This window comes from Monodelphis domestica, chromosome 2 (genome assembly GCF_027887165.1).
Source record: "Monodelphis domestica isolate mMonDom1 chromosome 2, mMonDom1.pri, whole genome shotgun sequence".
Classification (NCBI taxonomy): Eukaryota; Metazoa; Chordata; class Mammalia; order Didelphimorphia; family Didelphidae; genus Monodelphis; species Monodelphis domestica.
The window spans coordinates 273,321,567-273,339,642 of NC_077228.1; the positions used below are offsets into that span (position 1 = coordinate 273,321,567).

Here is an 18,076-nt window from a genome sequence, read left to right on the forward strand (position 1 = left end):
CAACATACTCCCCTTCTGGGGCTTTAATAACCTCTTGGTTTGAGTGGCACTCTATTTCTGGCACTTCCTAATCTAGTTTACATTTTAGTTTCCCTTCTTATTACCCCAATACTAAATGATTCTGGCTTAATTTTTATGGACTTTGTAATTTATTCAGGAAATGCTGTGGGCTTTGATAATTACAGAATTCAGAAGAAATCCAAAAGACATTAAAGAAATATTTGTAGCATTTAAACAGCTTTTCTGAGGTTATGTCACCTAGCTGCCTCTGTATAGACCCTTTAACCCAGCAATAACTACTATTAGGTCTATATCCTTAGAAGAACAAAGGAAAAGGAAAAAGACCCTTGTGCACAGAAATATTTATAGCAGCTCTTTTTGTGGTAACAAAGAATTGTAAATTGAGAGGATACTTCTCATTTAGGAATGGCTAAATAAATTGTGGCATATGATTGTGTTGGAATACTATTGTACTATAAGAAATGACGTGTAGAATGGTTTCAGAATAACCTGGGAAGACATAAATGAACTGATTCAAAGCGAAGTGAGTAGAACCAGGAAGACAACCTACATAGTAATAGCAATATTGTAAGGAAAATCAACTATGAAAGACTCTGATCAATATAAAGATCTAACACAACGCCAAAAGACTCATGATAGAAAATGTTAACAATACCTTCAAACTGAGAAACAATGGACTCAGAATACATATTAAAACACATTTTATTTCTTTTGCTTTGGGGGTGGGGCAACACATGGTTAATACAGAAATGCAGACATATGTAAAATGGGTATCACATTTCTTGCCTTCTCAATGGGTAGAAGAGGGGGTGGAAGAAGGGAGAGAATATGGCAATTAAAATTAAAATTACATTTAATTTTAAAATAAGAAAAATTATCCTAGCCATAGTTGTGAAAAATATCACCTTTTGTTCTGTTCCGCTTTTTATAAAATGATGCTACATACCCATTTCCTCTCTTTTAAAAGACAAAATGCATTTGAAAATAAGAGAATAAATCACTAATTTTCATTTTGCCTTAAAAATCCATTTGTCTTCCTGGATAAACCAAGTTCTCAACCAACCTATAAAAATAAGATTTTGTTGGCATTTCTTTCTACTGCATAATTTCCTTTTAAGATTCTTCAAGCTTCTATATTCTCTACTAAATGATCTAATCTGTGTTGAGGGCTTAAGAGCAAATCTTCCTTACTGACAAAAAGTACACATACTTTTATCCTGGCCTGGTCTAGTGCAAAGCTCGATGGATAGGGAGATTCTTGGCTACATCAGCACTAGAGCCCACTGCCCATCCCTACTTCTTTCTTAGCCACTAAGGAAGGAGCAGCAGCAGGTAGTTGCTAACCCAGCCTCTTAGGAGGAGGAGGCAAGGGAACCCATTCCAACTACATCACAGGAGGAGCAAGTGAGAGTAATTAATATCCTATACTCCAGGCTTTTGCTAGGCAACACTTCTTAAAGACTACAAATTGTGAGTTTTATTTTTCATCTGCTACCCATTATTACCTGTATTGCTAACAATTTCCCATCACCTGCTTTTCTTCTTCCCTATGTCTATATTAATCAATTATCAGTAACATAAAAGTAAATTGTCCCCAAAGGCTATCTCCTGTTCTCTCAACCTCATCTTACTTCACCCCTGCCCAAGTCCAATCCTATCTACAATTTCTACTGTGCCTTCTGGGATTCTTTTTTCATAATAAACTACCCTTGATCTTAGACATTTTTCTCTCATTCTCCTTCCATCTACTAGTGCTTACTAAGATCTGATCTCCACTGGATGACTCTCTCAAAATATATTCCTAGTTATTTTTTCTACTATTCACCCATACCTAGCTTTCAGATGAGAGCCCATGCCTGGTGCTCCTTTCTAGCACCAACTGTATCTTCTCTCATAATCCATATTACATTGGTTCTGGAAGAAGAGTTAGAATACTCCTGCTTTGCACTCAATTAAAAATTTTCATCCAATTCGCAACCATGGTGATTATTAGATAGTGGCTCATTCCCCTTCCTTTCTCAGCACTTGGCTCACCCTTCTTCCTCTTCTCTCAATGCCTACCCTCATACCAGGAGATTTCAAAATCCAAGCTGATGCTACTTAGAATTCCCTATTCTCTCAGAACCCTTAAATGCCAAGTCCTCCTTGAACATTTCATCTTGAATATAGATAGAACTGGTCACGTAATGGATTGTGCCATAACTCAGAAGTGTTCCAATTCCATGACAAAAGACATTCCCTTTGGCTTACCATAACATCATTCCATCTTTCTTTCTACCTCTCCAGACCAATGTTTCCCCTCATCAAGAACTCTAATCCCTCCACCCCACCCCTCAGTACTTTCTTGAGCCATTCATTGCACATTCTATGACTTTACTTTCTTCCCTTCCCAGTCATGAACCTCTAGTTAGTCAGTTAAAATACATATTGTTCTCTACTCCCTAATCTCAACCCCTTGTCTTGTTGCTGCCCTTCCCATGCCCAAACCCTTCAAAGCCTACCTTGTGGATTATTTCCACATCTACTCCTCTGTTCTCAAACACCTGAATGAATGAATGAATGCTGAATGAAACCAGAGGAAGTCATGCAATTGAGCTGACTGGATCCATTATAAATTTGTTCCCAAACCTCAACTGGGACCTCACTAACTGCAGTTAGATAATCCTTTTATTCTCCCTAAATGATTCCCTATCTCATTTCCATAAAAACTATTACACATTTTCTCTTTCCTCCTTAAGCCTCCTACACCTCCCTCCCAAACTCTCTCAGCTGAGATCCTTGGTTTTTGCTTTACTAAACAAATTGAGACCATATGTTGAGAGCTTTCTTTTTCCCTTTAAAAAAATTATTTTTTCAAGAACCCTTGACAACATAACTTATTTTCTCTCCTGATCTTTGACAAAGAGGTGTCTCTTCTTGCCAATGCCATTTCCTCTACAAGTGCCCTTGATTCCAAATCCTTCTATATTCTCCAGCAGACTACCCCTTCATTCATTCATATTCTATTTCTGCCTCTCCCTTCTTCTTTCCCACTCCCTTTTTCAGGTTACTTCCCTATTGCCTTCAAACAAACACAAGTAGATCAGTTTCACTAAACCCTCCCATTCTTTCAAGCTGAACAGATAATATCCTTTATCTCTTGTCCTTTTCCCAAACTCTTAGGGGGAAAAAAAAAACTGTCTACATTCATTGACTTTACTTCTTCTCCCTCTCAGTAATTTCTCCCTTCCTTACACTCTGTTTTCCAACTTAATCATGCAAATGAAACTGCTTTCTCCAACATGATCAATGATGCCCTAATTATGAAATAAAGATCTCTTTTTTAGTCATTCTTCTTGACTTATCTATTGTATTTAATACTTCAGATCACCTTCTCCTTTTTGGATTTTCATGACACTACTCTTTTGTTTCCTTCATTCCTATTTGAACCTCCTTTTTCAATTTCCTTGGCTAGTTCACCATCTAGCACCCCTTAACTGTGAAGGTTTCATAAGTCTCTGTCCTAGGTCTCCTATTCTTCTCTTTTAGATTTCTTTCTAAAGCTGTATCATTTTTGTTTCAAAGCTCCGTTTGTATTGTTTGATTTCCAAGAGAGCTTGTTGGATTTTTAAAGCCCCTTTCCCTATTCTTCAATCCTAAGAATACCCTCACATTTCTTGCTTCAGAGTAGCTTCTGAAATTAGGATAATTAAGGTTGAGAATACAAGTTCCATTCTGTCTAGTAAACAAAAACTAGTTTTGGCCACATATGTTTGGGGGGCAGCATGTCCATGTCTTTGATTCTCTCTTTGGGATCAATGGGGAAAATCAATCTTAATCAGATCTAATCTGATTTCTTCATTTAGTTGAACAAGGATATTAGAATCCTATGATCAAGCATGTGATTTTCCCCATCATCATGATGGGATTAGGGAAAGAAAATAATAGTCCACTTTCTTATCAGATATCTACCAATTAAGAGATCTATGTGAGGGAAGGCTGAATAATGAGCTTCCAAAATCCTATTGAATGACTCAATATGCTGAATGAATTTGTCTTTGATCACTGAGAGAGATCATGGATCAATTAGTTTATTGGTTATTGCTAACTTGATCAATAAATTGGTTTTTCTCACCCAGAAACCAGTCTGTTGGAATTTTTATTCTGCATATTTCTTTTTACTTTTTCTTGGTGACTCGTTTCTATGATGAAACCTATGTATGTCATTCTAGTCTCTCTTGAATTTCAGTTCCATACCACCAAATTCCAACTGGCATTCCTAACTAGATACCTTAGAGACATCTCAAACTTTCAACATAACCAGAAGAAAACTCATTATCTTGCCATCCAAACCCACTCCATTTCAGAACTCCTCTACTTCTGTCCTAGGCACAGTCTCTTTTCAGTCTCCCAAATTCATAACTGCAGGATCCTTACTCTTTATCAACCCCACATTTCTAATCAGTTCCCAAATCTTGATATCCCTATCATTATAAACCCCTCTTATATCCAAACCTTCCTTTTTACTTACACTTTAATTCAGGCCCCTCATCTGTTGACTAGATTATTGTAGCTTTCTCATTCTTCATTGCCACAAATGTCTCCCCATTCCAGTCTATGAGACATACTGCTGTGATTTTTCTCAAGTGTACATCTGACCATGTAGGTCACTCCCCTACTCATTTAATTCTAGTGGCTTTTTATTGCCTCTAAGATAAAATACATATTCCTCTTTTGCTTTGGCTTTTGCAGCCCTTCACAACTTTGGTCCAACAAAACTCTCCAGCTTCGCTGTACATTACTTCCTCTCCTGCACTACACAACCCTGTGCCTTCTTTCCACTCTTCTTTCCACTCTTCACACATGACACTATCTCCTGTTACACCTATAATGTGTTCATTCCTCCCAGAAGAAGTCTGTCTTGATCCCTGCAACTGCCAATACCCTCCTTCCCAAATTACTTTGCAGTTAGCCATTCTGCATATATTCTCTCTTCCATTAAAATTTAACCTTCTTTTATGTAGAAGTTTTATCCCTAACATATAGGACAGCATCTTGTAAATTGTAGGCATTTAATAAATACTTATTTAGTAAATACTGACTGGATCTTCAACTACTGAACTTTCAATCTACACTGGCTTCTCCTTAATGGGTCCTCAACTACATAAAAAAGCAAAAACTAGGGGCAGCTGAATGGCTCAGTGATTAGAAAGGTAATCCTGGAGTTGGGAGGACACCTGGGTTCAAATCTAGCTGAAGACACTTCCTAGCTATGTGACCCTGGGCAAGTCACTTAACCCCAACTGCCTAGTCCTTAGTACTCTTTTATCTTGGAACTTATATTTAGCATAGATTCTAAAACAGAAGGTAAGGTTTTTTAAAAAAATAAAGAAACAGATCAATGCCTTTCCTTCTAAATTCACCTGACTTTGTCTTATTTGGCTTCTTTGTAGTACTACTCAGAAATCTGATTCAAAACTGACTTTTTCTTCCTTATAGAAATATAATTCTTTCCTCAAGCAGTTTTGCCTCTCCATTCCCACTGCCATCAACCTATATAAGTTCCTTATTACATGTGATCTGGACTACTAGTTTTCTAATTTATCTGTCTTTATTCTCTCCCGACTTCAAACTGTCCTAGATCAATTACTCCTTTGTCACTTTCCTATTCAAAGATTAATAATTAATAATGTAATATTTAATCAGTTCTAAAATTTTTAACCTAGCATTCAAGACCTTCCACAATTTAGCTTTAACTTATTTTTTTCAGAATTTTCTCATATTACTTCATTTCACATACATAGAAATTCTGTCAGACTGGATTGCTCATGGTTTTTCAAGTCCCCCATCTTGTTTTTGCCCACTTATACTTGGTGTGTCCTTTTCATTACCTAACCTCTAAGCCTACCCACTAGTCTCTGTCAGTTGAAATCCTGCCTCTTCCAATGCCAATTATTTCTGACTTTGAGAGGCAGATAGGAGATTTAGAGAAGATTTCACAGAGTAATCTCTCATGGTACTTTACTCTGATTATATGCACAAATCATATTCTATTTATTTGTGTAAATGTCTTATCATCTCTACAAGGCCTTGATGACAAGAGTTATTGTGTGGCTCTATCCTTTTATTTCTTCTGTGACTGATCTTATCAATAATCATCCCAAGCCTCTGCACTACTTGTCCCATCTATATCAGGAATGTTTTCCCTTCAGGTCTATACCTCTTGGGAAACTGGAAATTTCTTTCATAGTATGGCCTCCAAGAGCCACTTTTCTATATAAGTCCTTTCCTGGGCCTTGAAGCTGTTAGTGCCTTCCTTTACTCCAAGGTTTCCTTGCATTTGTTTTGTACCTAATTTGTATAGATCTAAATCTGTCCATGTTGTCTCCTCCATTAGAATGTTAGCTTCCTAAAAGCAGAAGACTGTTTTGCTTTTATCTTTGTATCCCCAGTGCATAGGACTAAATTCATATTGATTGATTTCCCTCTCTCATGCATCTACTAGCTCCTTGCCTTCAGCCTGCAAATATGCTAAGGGTTCCTAATTTTTTTTTATTTTTTAAAAACCGTTACCTTCTGCCTTGGAATCAATACTGTGTATTGGTTCCAAGGCAGAAGAGTGTTAAGGCAATGGGGATCAAGTGAATTGCCCAGGGTTACACAGCTATGAAGTATATGAGGTCAAATTTGAACCCAGGACCTCCCCTCTCTAGTCCTGGCTCTCAATCCACTGAGCGATCCAGCTGCCCCCTCCACTCCTTAATTTTTATAAAAGTTCCCTTGACCCTGTCAGCCCCTTGGATATTGTTCTCTCTTTGTCTTTGTGACCCTGTCTGGATTATCTTGTGACTTCTTACAGTTTGCTAATCTGTGAAAGGAACAGGTTGGATTTGATTGACTTTCAAAGCCCCTGTTACTATGATCTTACTCTTCACTAGAAAACTTGTAGAAAGAGAAATTCAGTGCTTTATTTCTTCATCACTTAGTCACTGGCTAACCGCCCATAAAACCTGGCTTCTCTTCTTACTTCTCTAATAAAAACTGCACTCTTCAAGGTGAATGATATCTTTTATTAGAGATCCAATGGTCTTCTTTCCATTATCTTCTTTTTTAAGCTCTATCGCACCTCACACTATGAATGACCCTCTACTATCAATTATGTCACTGGACTCTCAAAGTTCTGATTATCTCTCTTCCTTTATTTCTGTATGTTCCTTTCTTCTCTGCTGGCTCCTTATCTTCCTGTTGTTCCTTCAATATAGGTATTCCCTAAAATTCTGTCTTTAGTACTTCTTTCTTTTCTTTGTCTCAATTAGTGATCTACTTCACTCCCAGGGCATCAGCTATTACTTCTAATCAAATGATTCCCAAATAGATCTCCATCCTTCAAAGCTCTAGTCCTATACTTTCAGTTATTTGCTATATTCCTTTGCCTAGATGCTTTGCTTGTACTTCCATTTCAATTATGTTCAAAACTGCATTGATCATCTTTCTAGAACCTGTCCCCAGTCTCAGTTCCCATTGATACCACCACCACTGTCTCCTTATATTACTTTTCTTTCTCTTATCCAATGCATGTCAATTTAAGTCTTGCCTTCATTGTTTCCTTAATCCCTCTTGAATATGCCTTTTCAACTTCTCATCTCTTCCCACCTTGAAAACCTCCAAACTGATTTTTTTTGCCTCCACATTTTCCTCTTCCCAATACATCATTTGCATTAACATTCCTAATACTTCATTTGAACACACAATTCCTTAACTCAAAAACCTTCAGGTTTCCCAGGGCATACTGAAAACACTCTAAACTTCTGATTCCAGTTTTCAATAGTCATCTCTGTCACTCCCATCTGACTCTGAACCACCTTTACAAATCTTACAAACCTTTACAAAAAAGGCTTACTTTCTACTGTTGCACCTTCATTTGGGTTTGAGTAGCCTTCTCCTTTCTGCTTAATTCTTCGAATGATGCCTCCATCTTCAAATAAATCTTCTCCTTTGAAATCAAGTAGTTCAATCTAGAGAGAAAAAAGAGGTTTTGGTTGAAAAAAGAGCAAAGTCAACAGTCAAATAGGTAGAGGGCAAGGCAATCCAGCTTACCCTTTAGTTAGCAAAATGAAAATGATTCCCATCACATGATTTTATCTAGATATCTCATTTATTTATTAGAAGAATAGAAAAAAAAAAACCACCACACATTCCAATACCTGGAAAGAACCTTAATGCAATGATAACGTCTAAGACTACATCCTGTGTGGCTGCAATACAAAGACTAACAGTAAATGCTATGAAAACTGCTTTGTGGGCATAATGCCAGAACTATGAAGTGCTGGCACAAAACTATTTTAATCTGTTCCTAAACCACCCACCCCTTTCCATTTAATAGTCAGGTAGCTTTTATTCTCAGCAGCTTTCTTTTTAAAAAAAATTTCCAAGTGTTTTGAAACTTCTTTTTACATTACTGTCACTTCCTAATGCCTTTCTCTGGACTCCTTCCATCCTATTACACCCATTCTTTATAAAACTGAAATATAATTAAGTAAAATAAACCAACACATTGTCCATACATAACAATATCTGCCATATATATAGTCTGCTATACTTCTCTATCAAAAAAAGGGAATATGGTTTACCAAGATTCCCTGGTGAAGATGAGCAACTGTATTAATCACAATTCTGTTCTTCTTCCTTCTTAATTTATTTTGAAATTAAATGGCAAAAAAGAGGACTTCTATATGTAGAAAACATGAAAAAGAAGACCGTTTATGAAACCATGAAACTCTAATTCATAACATTTGCTTTTTTAAAAGTATATAATAATTTCCACATATTACTTTCAAAATTAACTTGTTTGTCCATGCTTCTTTTTATGCTACCTTTTGTTCTTCCTTCTGTACATTTAAAAAGTTTCAGTGGCTTTCTCTTTAACACACTCCCCTGTTAAAAAATTTCTCATGTAATGCTATTTGTCTAACCTAGAATCAGGATGTTTTTTGAAACTGTTTTCTTTTACATTATTTTGGATATTATACAAATTTTCTCTTGGTTCTGCTTAATTTACTCTCACACAAATTGCAAGACTGTCTAAATTCTTTATATTCATATCTTCTGATTTAATAGTATATTTTATTCACATGCTTTAATTCATTCAACTATTCTCCAAATGAATATCCACTATTTTAAAAATGCACCTACAAATGTACTGTCATTATTTTTGTATAGGTAAGAACTTTCCCTCTATCTTTGATCACCTTGGAGTATATGCCCAGTACAGGTATCATTGGGTCAATGAGTAGTTAGTGACTTTTCTAGTGTAGTTCCAAACTGTTTTCTATAATGGTTGGATGAATTCACAGTTTCACCATTATGAATTTTAAAACTATTCCACCCTAATCAGACCATTCTTTAGAAGATGTAATTTAGCTATTTCCTGATCAGTAACCACGGAGATAATTGGAATAACAGAATCAGGTCTTGGAAACTCTACGTTCTCCACCCTACTCAGTTTAACAAGATTTTGAAGGTCTGCATCAAACTCAAGATTTAATTATCTGAGGAGATGGCCTTCAACAGCCATGTGCAAAAAAAGGACAGACCTCTGGGCTGTCCTAAGTCAAACTAAGTCCTCATTGGTACAGATGAGATGCAGAAAAGTGATATAAAAACGTCCATATAAGGGACGTCACTTCCTGCCTCTTGCTCTTTCCCTGGAGAGATGACTCTGGCTGGCAGCGTGCTAAGCGTTCCGACATCTTGGAGTGTTGGGTGGTGAGTTTTGCCCTGGAGTTGATTTCAGGTTCAGGCATCTTAGCTGAGCCCCTTTGGAGATCAGGTTGATTCCTTCCTCTTTCATACTCCAAACCCTTACTCCCTTATCTTCTGATCTCCCTGCCCGATACTAATCAGGCAGGGGGAAGAGGGAGAGAAAAAACCTACTCCTTCTTCTTAATCTTCTCCACTATCAATTAAATCACCATAAAATTTGGCAGCTGACTTGGGTATTTTATTATTTGGGATTTCCCTTGGTGACCACTTAAATTTAGATTTTTTTCAGTCTCAACCATAATTTCACCCTTTGCACCATTAGCAATTTTTCTGTCATTCAATAGACCTTCCAATATTTATTACTTCTATATTTAGTCACCTTTACCAATCTGATGGACATAAAACCTCAAAGTTTTTTTAATTTGTTTTTTTTTTTAGTTACTAGTGATTTGGAGCTCTTTCATATAGTTGTTGATATTTTCATTTCTTTTCTGAAAACTGCCTATGCTTTATATTTTATTATTTTTTATTATCATGTAAAACATACTTCCATTTCAGTCATCATTGTAAGAGCACACTCAAACAAAACTAAAATAAAACTGTAAATACAATGATGTAAAAGATAGTATGCTTTAATTTGCATCCTTCCAATTCCAACAATTTTTTCTTTGGAGGTGGATAGTACATTCCCCATTTATGGCTTTCAAAACCATCCCAGGTCATTGCAATGCAGAGAGTAGTCAAGTTTTCACAACTGATCATCGTGCAATATTACTATTTCTGTGTACAGTATTCTCCTGGTTCTGCTAATTTTGTTCTATATTTTATGCGGTTCTTTCCAGCTTTTTCTGAAATCATCTTGCTTATCATTTCTTACAGTACAATAGTATTACATCACCAATATACACAACAATTTGTTGAGTCATTCCCCAAATGATAGACATTCCATCAATTTCTGATTCTTTACTACTACAAAAAGAGCTGCTATAAATATTTTTGTATAAGTAGGTCCTTTCCCTCTTTTTTATTATCTTTTTGGGAAACAGACCCAGGAGTGGTATTATAGGATCAAAGGGTATGCACAGTTTTATAGCCCTTTGAGCATAGTTTCAAGTTTCCCTCCAGAATAGCTGATCAATTTACAATTCCACCAACAATATATGTGTCCCAATTTTGTTGCATCCCCTCCAACATTTATCACTTTCCTTTTCTGTCATCGATCTGATAGGTGTGAGGTGGTACCTAGGCACTGTTTTAATTTGAATTTTTCTAATCAAGAGTTATTTAGAACATTTTTTATATGATTATTTTTGCTTTGCTTATTTCATCTGAAAATTGCTTGTTCATATCCTTTGACAATTTGTCAATTCGGGAATGGCTTGTAATCTTATAAATTTGACTTAGTTCTCTATATATTTGAGAAATAAAAACCATTATCAGAGAAATTTGTTACAAAATTTTTCCCCCAGTTTGTTGTTCCCCTTCTAATCTTGGTTACATTCATTTTGTTTGTACAAAAGCTTTGAATTTAATACAATCAAAATTATTCATTTTACATCTTGTAATGTTCTCTACTATCTTTTGTCTGGTCATAAATTCTTCCCTTCTCCATAGATATGTCACATAAACTATTCTATGATCTACTAATTTACTTATATAAATACTTTATATCTAAATCATATACCCATTTTGATCTTATCAAGATAAGATATATATCAAGGTATAGGGTATAAGATACTGGTCTATACCTAGTTTCTGCCATACTATTTTACAAATTGAAGTTTCAGTTAAATAGTGAGTTCTTATCCCCAAAGCCGGGGTCTTTGGGTTTATCAAATACTAAGTTGCTACAGTCATTTGCCCCTGTATATTGTATATCTAATCTATTCAATTGATCTACCATTCTATTTCTTAGGCAGTACCAGACTGTTTTGTTGATTACTCTTTTATAATACAGTTTGATATTTGGAACTGCCAGGCCACCATCCTTCACATTTTTTTCATTAATTCCCTTGATATTTTTGACTTTATGTTTTTCCAGATGAATTTTGTTATTATTTTTTCTAGTTCTGTAAAATTATTATTTGGTAGTTTGGTATGGCACTAAATAAGTAAAGTAATTTAGGTAGAATTGGCATTTTTATTATATTAGCTCTGCTTACCCATGAGCAATTAATGTTTTTCCAATTGTTTAGATATGACTTTATTTGTGTGAAAAATGTTTTGTAATTGTGTAAATGTAATTGCTTGGTTTGTTTTGGTAAGTAGATCCCAGGTGTTTTATATTATCTAGAGTTATTTTAAAAGGAATTTTTCTATCTCTTGCTGCTGAACATTGTTGGTAATATACAGAAATGCTAATGATTTATGTAGATTCATTTTGAATTCTGCAACTTTACTAAATTTATTATCAATTAGTTTTTTAGTTGATTCTCTAAATATACCATCACATCATCTGCAAAGAATGATAGTTTAGTTTCTTCATTACCTACTTAAATTCCTTCAATTTCTTTTTCTCTTATTGCTAAAGCTTTTCTAATTTCTAATACAATATTAAATAATAATGGTGATAATGGGCATCTTTGCTTCACTTCTGATCTTACTGGAAAGATTTCTAACTTATCTCCATTGCAAATGATATTTGCTAAAGGTTTAGGTACATACTACTTATCATTTTAAGGAATGACCCATTTATTCCTATGCTTATTAGTGTTTTTTTTTTTAAACCCATACCTTCTGTCTTGGAATCAATACTGTGTATTGGTTCCAAGGCAGAAGAGTGGTAAGGGCTAGGCAATGGGGTTTAAATGACTTGCCCAGGGTCACACAGCTAGGAAGTGTCTGAGGTCAGATTTGAACCTAGGACCTCCTATCTCTAGTCCCAGCTCTCAGTCTACTGAGCTACCCAGCTGCCCCCCTTATTAGTGTTTTTAAAAGGAATGGGTATTGTACTTTGCTGAAAGCTTTTTCTGCATCTATTGAGATAATCATGTGATTTCTGTTAGTTTGAGTAATGATATGGTCAATTATATAGACAGTTTTCCTAAACTTAAACCATCCCTGTATTCCTGGGATGAATTTCACCTGGTCATGGTGAATGATTTTAGTCTCCTTGCTAGTATTTTATTTAAAATTTTTTCATTAATGAAACTCGCCTATAATTTTCTCTGTTTTCACTCTTCCTGAACTAGGTAACAGTACCATATTTATGTCATAAAAATAATTTGGTAAGATTCCTTCTCTATTTTCTCAATTGTCCTTTAAATGTTGATAAAATTAACTTGTGAATCTATCTGGCCCTGGGGATTTTTTCTCAGGGAGTTCACTGATGGTTCGTTTGATTTCTTTTTCTGAGATGGGGTTATTAAAGTATTCAATGACTCTTTTATTAATCTGAGTAATTTATATTTTCATAAATATTCATCTGTTTTGCTTAGATTGTCAGATTTATTGGAATATAATTGGGCAAAATAGCTCCTAATGATTTCTTTAATTTCCTCTTCATTGGTGGTAACCTCATCCTTTTCATTTTTGATACTGATTATTTGATTTTCTTCTTGCCTTTTTTAAATCAAATTCACCAATACTCCATTTTGTTTTTTTTAAAAAAATCAACTCATCTTATTTATTAGTTCAGTGGTTCTTTTACTTTCAATTTTATTTATTTCTTTGATTTTTAGGATTTCTAATTTAGTCTTTAATTGGGAATTTTTCTTTTGTTCTTTTTCTAGTTTTTTTAGTTGCATGCCCAATTCATTGATCTGATTTTTCTCTCTTTTATAAACATTTAGATATATAAATTTTCCCCTAACTAAGGCTGTATCCCATAAATTTTGCTATGTTGTCTCATTGTCATTCTCATGAATAAAATTGTTTGTATAATTTGTTCTTTGGCCCATCCCTTTTTTAGCATTAGATTATTCTGTTTCCAATTAATTTTGTCTTCCCACAGATCCACACTGATTATAATTTTTACTGCATTATGATCTGAAAAGGATGCATTATTTCTGCTTTTCTGCATTTGTTTGTGAAGTTTTTATGTCCTAATAAATGGTCAATTTTCATGTAAGTGCCATATACTACTGAAAAGGTATTTTCCTTCTTATTCTTATTCAATTTTCTTTAAAGATCTATCAGTTTTAACTTTTCTAAAATTTCCTTCATTTCCTTTACTTATTTATTTTTTGGCTTGATTTATCTAGGTCTGAAAGGGTGAAGTTAGTCCCCCACTAATATAGTTTTACTGTATATTTCCTCCTGAAGCTCATTTCTCTTTTAAAAATCTGAAGTCTATACTATTTTGTGCATATACATAAAGTGTTGATGTTACTTCATTGTCTATAGTACTTTTTAGCAAGATGTAATTTTCTTCCTTATCTTTTTTAATTGGATCTATCTTTGTTTTAGCTTTATCTGAGATCATGTTTGCTACTCCTGCTTTTTTTATGCTTCAGATGATGTGCAACAAATTTTGCTCCAGTCCCTTACCTTTTTTCTGTATGTGTCAACCTACCTCAAATGTGTTTCTTGTAAACAACATATCATAGGATTCTGTTTTTTAATCCATTCTTCTATCAGCTTCTGTTTTATGGTTGAGTTCAGCTCATTCACATTCACAGTTATGAATACCAACTGTGTATTCTCCTCCATATTATTTTCTCCTTTTAATTCTGCTCTTTTTCCTTACACTCTAGCCTGCCTGCAAATGTTTTGCTTTTAATCATCACCTTCTATTTCATTCTTCCTTTTATTACCCCATTCTTGCCTTATTCCCCTCTTATTTCTCTATAGGGTAAGATAGGATTTTATACCTGAATGGATATGGTTGTTATTCCCTCTCTGAGACAATTATGATGAGACTAAGGTTTAAGCATTGCCTGTCATCATCTTCATCCTCTCCTCCACTATAATAGTTTTTCACAACTCTTCAGATGAGATAATTTACCTCATTCCACCTCCCCCTTCCTTTTTCTCTCAGTACAATCCTTTTTTTCACTCCTTGATTTTTTTTACATATCATATCATCCTAATCAGCTTACTCCCACACCCTCTTCCATGTATACTCCTTCTAATTGTTCTAATATTGATATAGTTCCAAATATTATCTTTCCATATAGGAATATATATATATATATATATATATATATATATATATATATATATATAGTTTAATCTTATTAAATCCCTTAAATTTTCTCTTTTTTATTTCCCTTTTTAGGCTTCTCTTGGATTTTGTATTCAGACATCATATTTTCTGTTTAGATCTGATCTTTTCATCAGAAATGCTTAGAAATCTTCTATTTTATTAAATAGTAATCCCCCCCCCCAAAAAAAAAGAATACACTCAGTTTTGCTAGGTATGTGATTCTGGATTATAAACCTACATCTTTTGCCTTCTGGAACATTATATTCCAAGTCTTTTGATCCTTTAAAATGGAGGCTGCTAAGTTCTGTATTATCCTGACTATAGCTCCATTGTATTTGAATTGTTTCTTTCTGGCTTATTGCAATATTTTCTCCTTGGGGTTCTGAAATTTAGTTATAATATTCCTGGGAATTATCATTTGGGGATTTGTTTCATGAGGTAATCTGTGGGTATCAAGAATATCAGGACAGTTTTCTTCAATAATTTCTGGTATTGTGTTCAGGCTTCTTAAAATTTTAATTTTAAAATTTATTTATTTTTATGAATTTTGTTGTATTATCATGTAAAATACACTCATTGTTGTAAGCTCACACTCATACAAAACCAAATGCCCAAAAATAAACCTGTAAATATACTTATGTGAAAGGTAGCATGCTTTGATCCACATACATCCAACTCAAGTGCTTTTTCTGCAGGTGGATAGCATTCTCTCTCATAAGTCTTTTAGAATTATCCTGGATCATTGTATTACTGAGAATAGCTAAGTTTTTCACAGTTGATCATTGTACAAAATTGCTATTACTCTGTATGATATTCTCCCTGTCTCCTATGCCAGGAAAGCCTTTTTTTTAAAATCAGCTTTTAGGTAGTCTAATAACTTAAGTGGTTTCTCCTGGACCTATTTTCTAGGTTAGTTGTTTTTTCAATGAGATTCTCCTTCTCCTCCTCTTCCTCCTTCTTCTTTCTTGATGTCTCATGAAGTTATCAGCTTCTAGTTGCCCAATTCTAATATTTAAGGAATGATTTTCTTCTGTGAGCTTTTCAACCTTCTTTTTCATTTGGGTAATTCTGCGGTTATCTTTTTCTTGAATTACTTTCATTTGTCTTCCCCATTTTCCCTCTGCCTCTCAATTGATTTTTGAAATCCTTTTCTGAGTTTTTCCAGAACCTGAGATTAATTCATATTTTTCTTTGAAGTTTTGCATGTGTTTGCTTTGCTTTCAATGTCCCCTTCTCTGTCTGTGACTAGCTTTTCTTTGTCTCCATAAAAGTTTTCTATGGCTTGGTGTTAGGGTTTTTTTTAATGTTTGCTAATTTTTCCATCCCCTTTATTGACTTTTTTTTTTTAAATCCTTACCTTCCGTCTTGAAGTCAATACTGTGTATTGGCTCCAAGGCAGAAGGTAAGGGCTAGGCAATGGGGGTCAAGTGACTTGCCCAGGGTCACACAGCTGGGAAGTGTCTGAGGCCAGATTTGAACCTAGAACTTCCCGTCTCTAGGCTTGGCTCTCAATCCACTGAGCTACCCAGCTGCCCCCTCCCTTTATTGACTTTTACTTTTATCTTAAAGGTGGGCTCTGTTTTCAGGTACAGGAGGCACTTTCATAAACTTCAGTTTTTCCTTGCTGCTACTCTTAGCTCTATTTCTGGATTTTTGTGAGTTTTAATTTCTCTAAGATGGTATGATTGCCTATGGGCTGGAAGCTCTAAAAGCCACCTCTCACTGCTGATTTAATCACCCCCTGGGACCTTTGAAGGCTTGCAGAGCTCAGAGCACTGTGAACTACCCAGTGCTGGGGCTCAGAGTCTAGCCTCAGGCTGGGTGAGGGCTTTTGTTCTCACTCTGGGCTTGATCAGGTCAGACACACTGTGGACTACTTTGCCCTGGGACTTATGACTTTGCCTTGAACTCAGGTAGGGGCTAGCTCTGCCCCTGAGTCTGGGCTTACATAGGCCAGATGCACTGTGGACTGTCTTGTGCTGGGTTTAGGTCCTCACTATAAGCTTGAACTAGAGCTTGGAACTTTAAGGGTTGTGTATGGGGTTGTACTTCTGTTAGCTTAGGGTCTCAGGATCTCAATGTTGGCTTGAGCCCAGGTTAAGAACCTGGAACATCAGATGTCGGCTTACCCTGGTACTCCTTGTTGTGCCCTCCCATGGGCTATGCTCCCCTTTCACCCAGGTGAACCAGACTCTCTCTGCCTACCTTTCAAGCTGTTCTTAGCATGAAAGTTGCTTCACTCTGAATCCTTGTTGGTTCTTTCACTCCAGTATTTGTTTTGAGGCATTATTTTAAAGTTGGTTGGAGAGGATTCTCATAGTGGTTTGAGTTTTCCCTGCTTCTACTCTGCCATTGTGGCTCCACCCCCTTCTTACACATATTTCTATCCAATCCTTATCTATTTTGGAGCTTAAACTTTTATCTCTGATATTTACCATAGTAAAAAGTTTTTTCCTTATTCAGTATCCTACTTCTTATTCTTTCTGGATTAATTTTGTCTGAACAAAATTTTTAAAATCTTGCGTAATCAAAATGTTATAATTTACAATCACTTCTAGCCTTTGTTTAAGAATTCTTCCTTTATAACTGGTCAAAGGATAGGAATGAACTATTTTCAAAAGAACTGAAAAGTATTAAAAAGATTGCTCAAGATTACTAATAAGCAATGAAATAGAAACTTAAAGAATTCTAAGGTTTCATATCCCACTCAATAAACTGGCAAATATTGTAAAAGACAGAAATTATTAATGTTGAATTTTCTCTCCTCAGTTCCATATACAACCCAGGGAGTCACAGAAGCATTTTCAGTGGTAGTAAAAAATGGAAAACAAAATGGATGTTCATTGATAGAGGAATAATAGAACAAAATGAGATACATAAATATAATGAAATATCCTTGTACTAGAAGAAATAATGATTATTGGGGACAGGTAGATGGTTTAATGGAATGAGAGCCAGGTCTAGAGACAGGAGGTCCTAGGTTCAAATCTGGCCTCAGATACTTCCTAGCTCTGTGGACCTGGGGTAAGTTTCTTAATTTCCATTGCCTAGCCCTTACTGCTCTTCTGCTTTGGAACTAATATGCAATATTGATTCTAAGATGGAAGATAAGGTGGTTGTTTTTTTTTAAAGAAAGAATGGCTGAAGAATTCAGAGAAACATGGGAAA

The 18,076-nt window shown here is 35.2% G+C and overlaps 1 protein-coding gene across 11 annotated transcripts in view; it reads right to left on the reverse strand.

Moving 5' to 3' along the window:
- FKBP5 (FKBP prolyl isomerase 5) overlaps positions 1–18,076 on the reverse strand; it is a 175,599-nt gene that overhangs the window by 41,380 nt on the left and 116,143 nt on the right. For all 11 annotated transcript variants that reach the window (XM_007483756.3, XM_056818116.1, XM_007483755.3 and 8 more), the window contains one exon: positions 7,901–8,015. In XM_007483756.3, the coding sequence (XP_007483818.1) occupies positions 7,901–8,015 (115 nt within the window). The remainder of the gene's footprint in view (positions 1–7,900; positions 8,016–18,076) is intronic.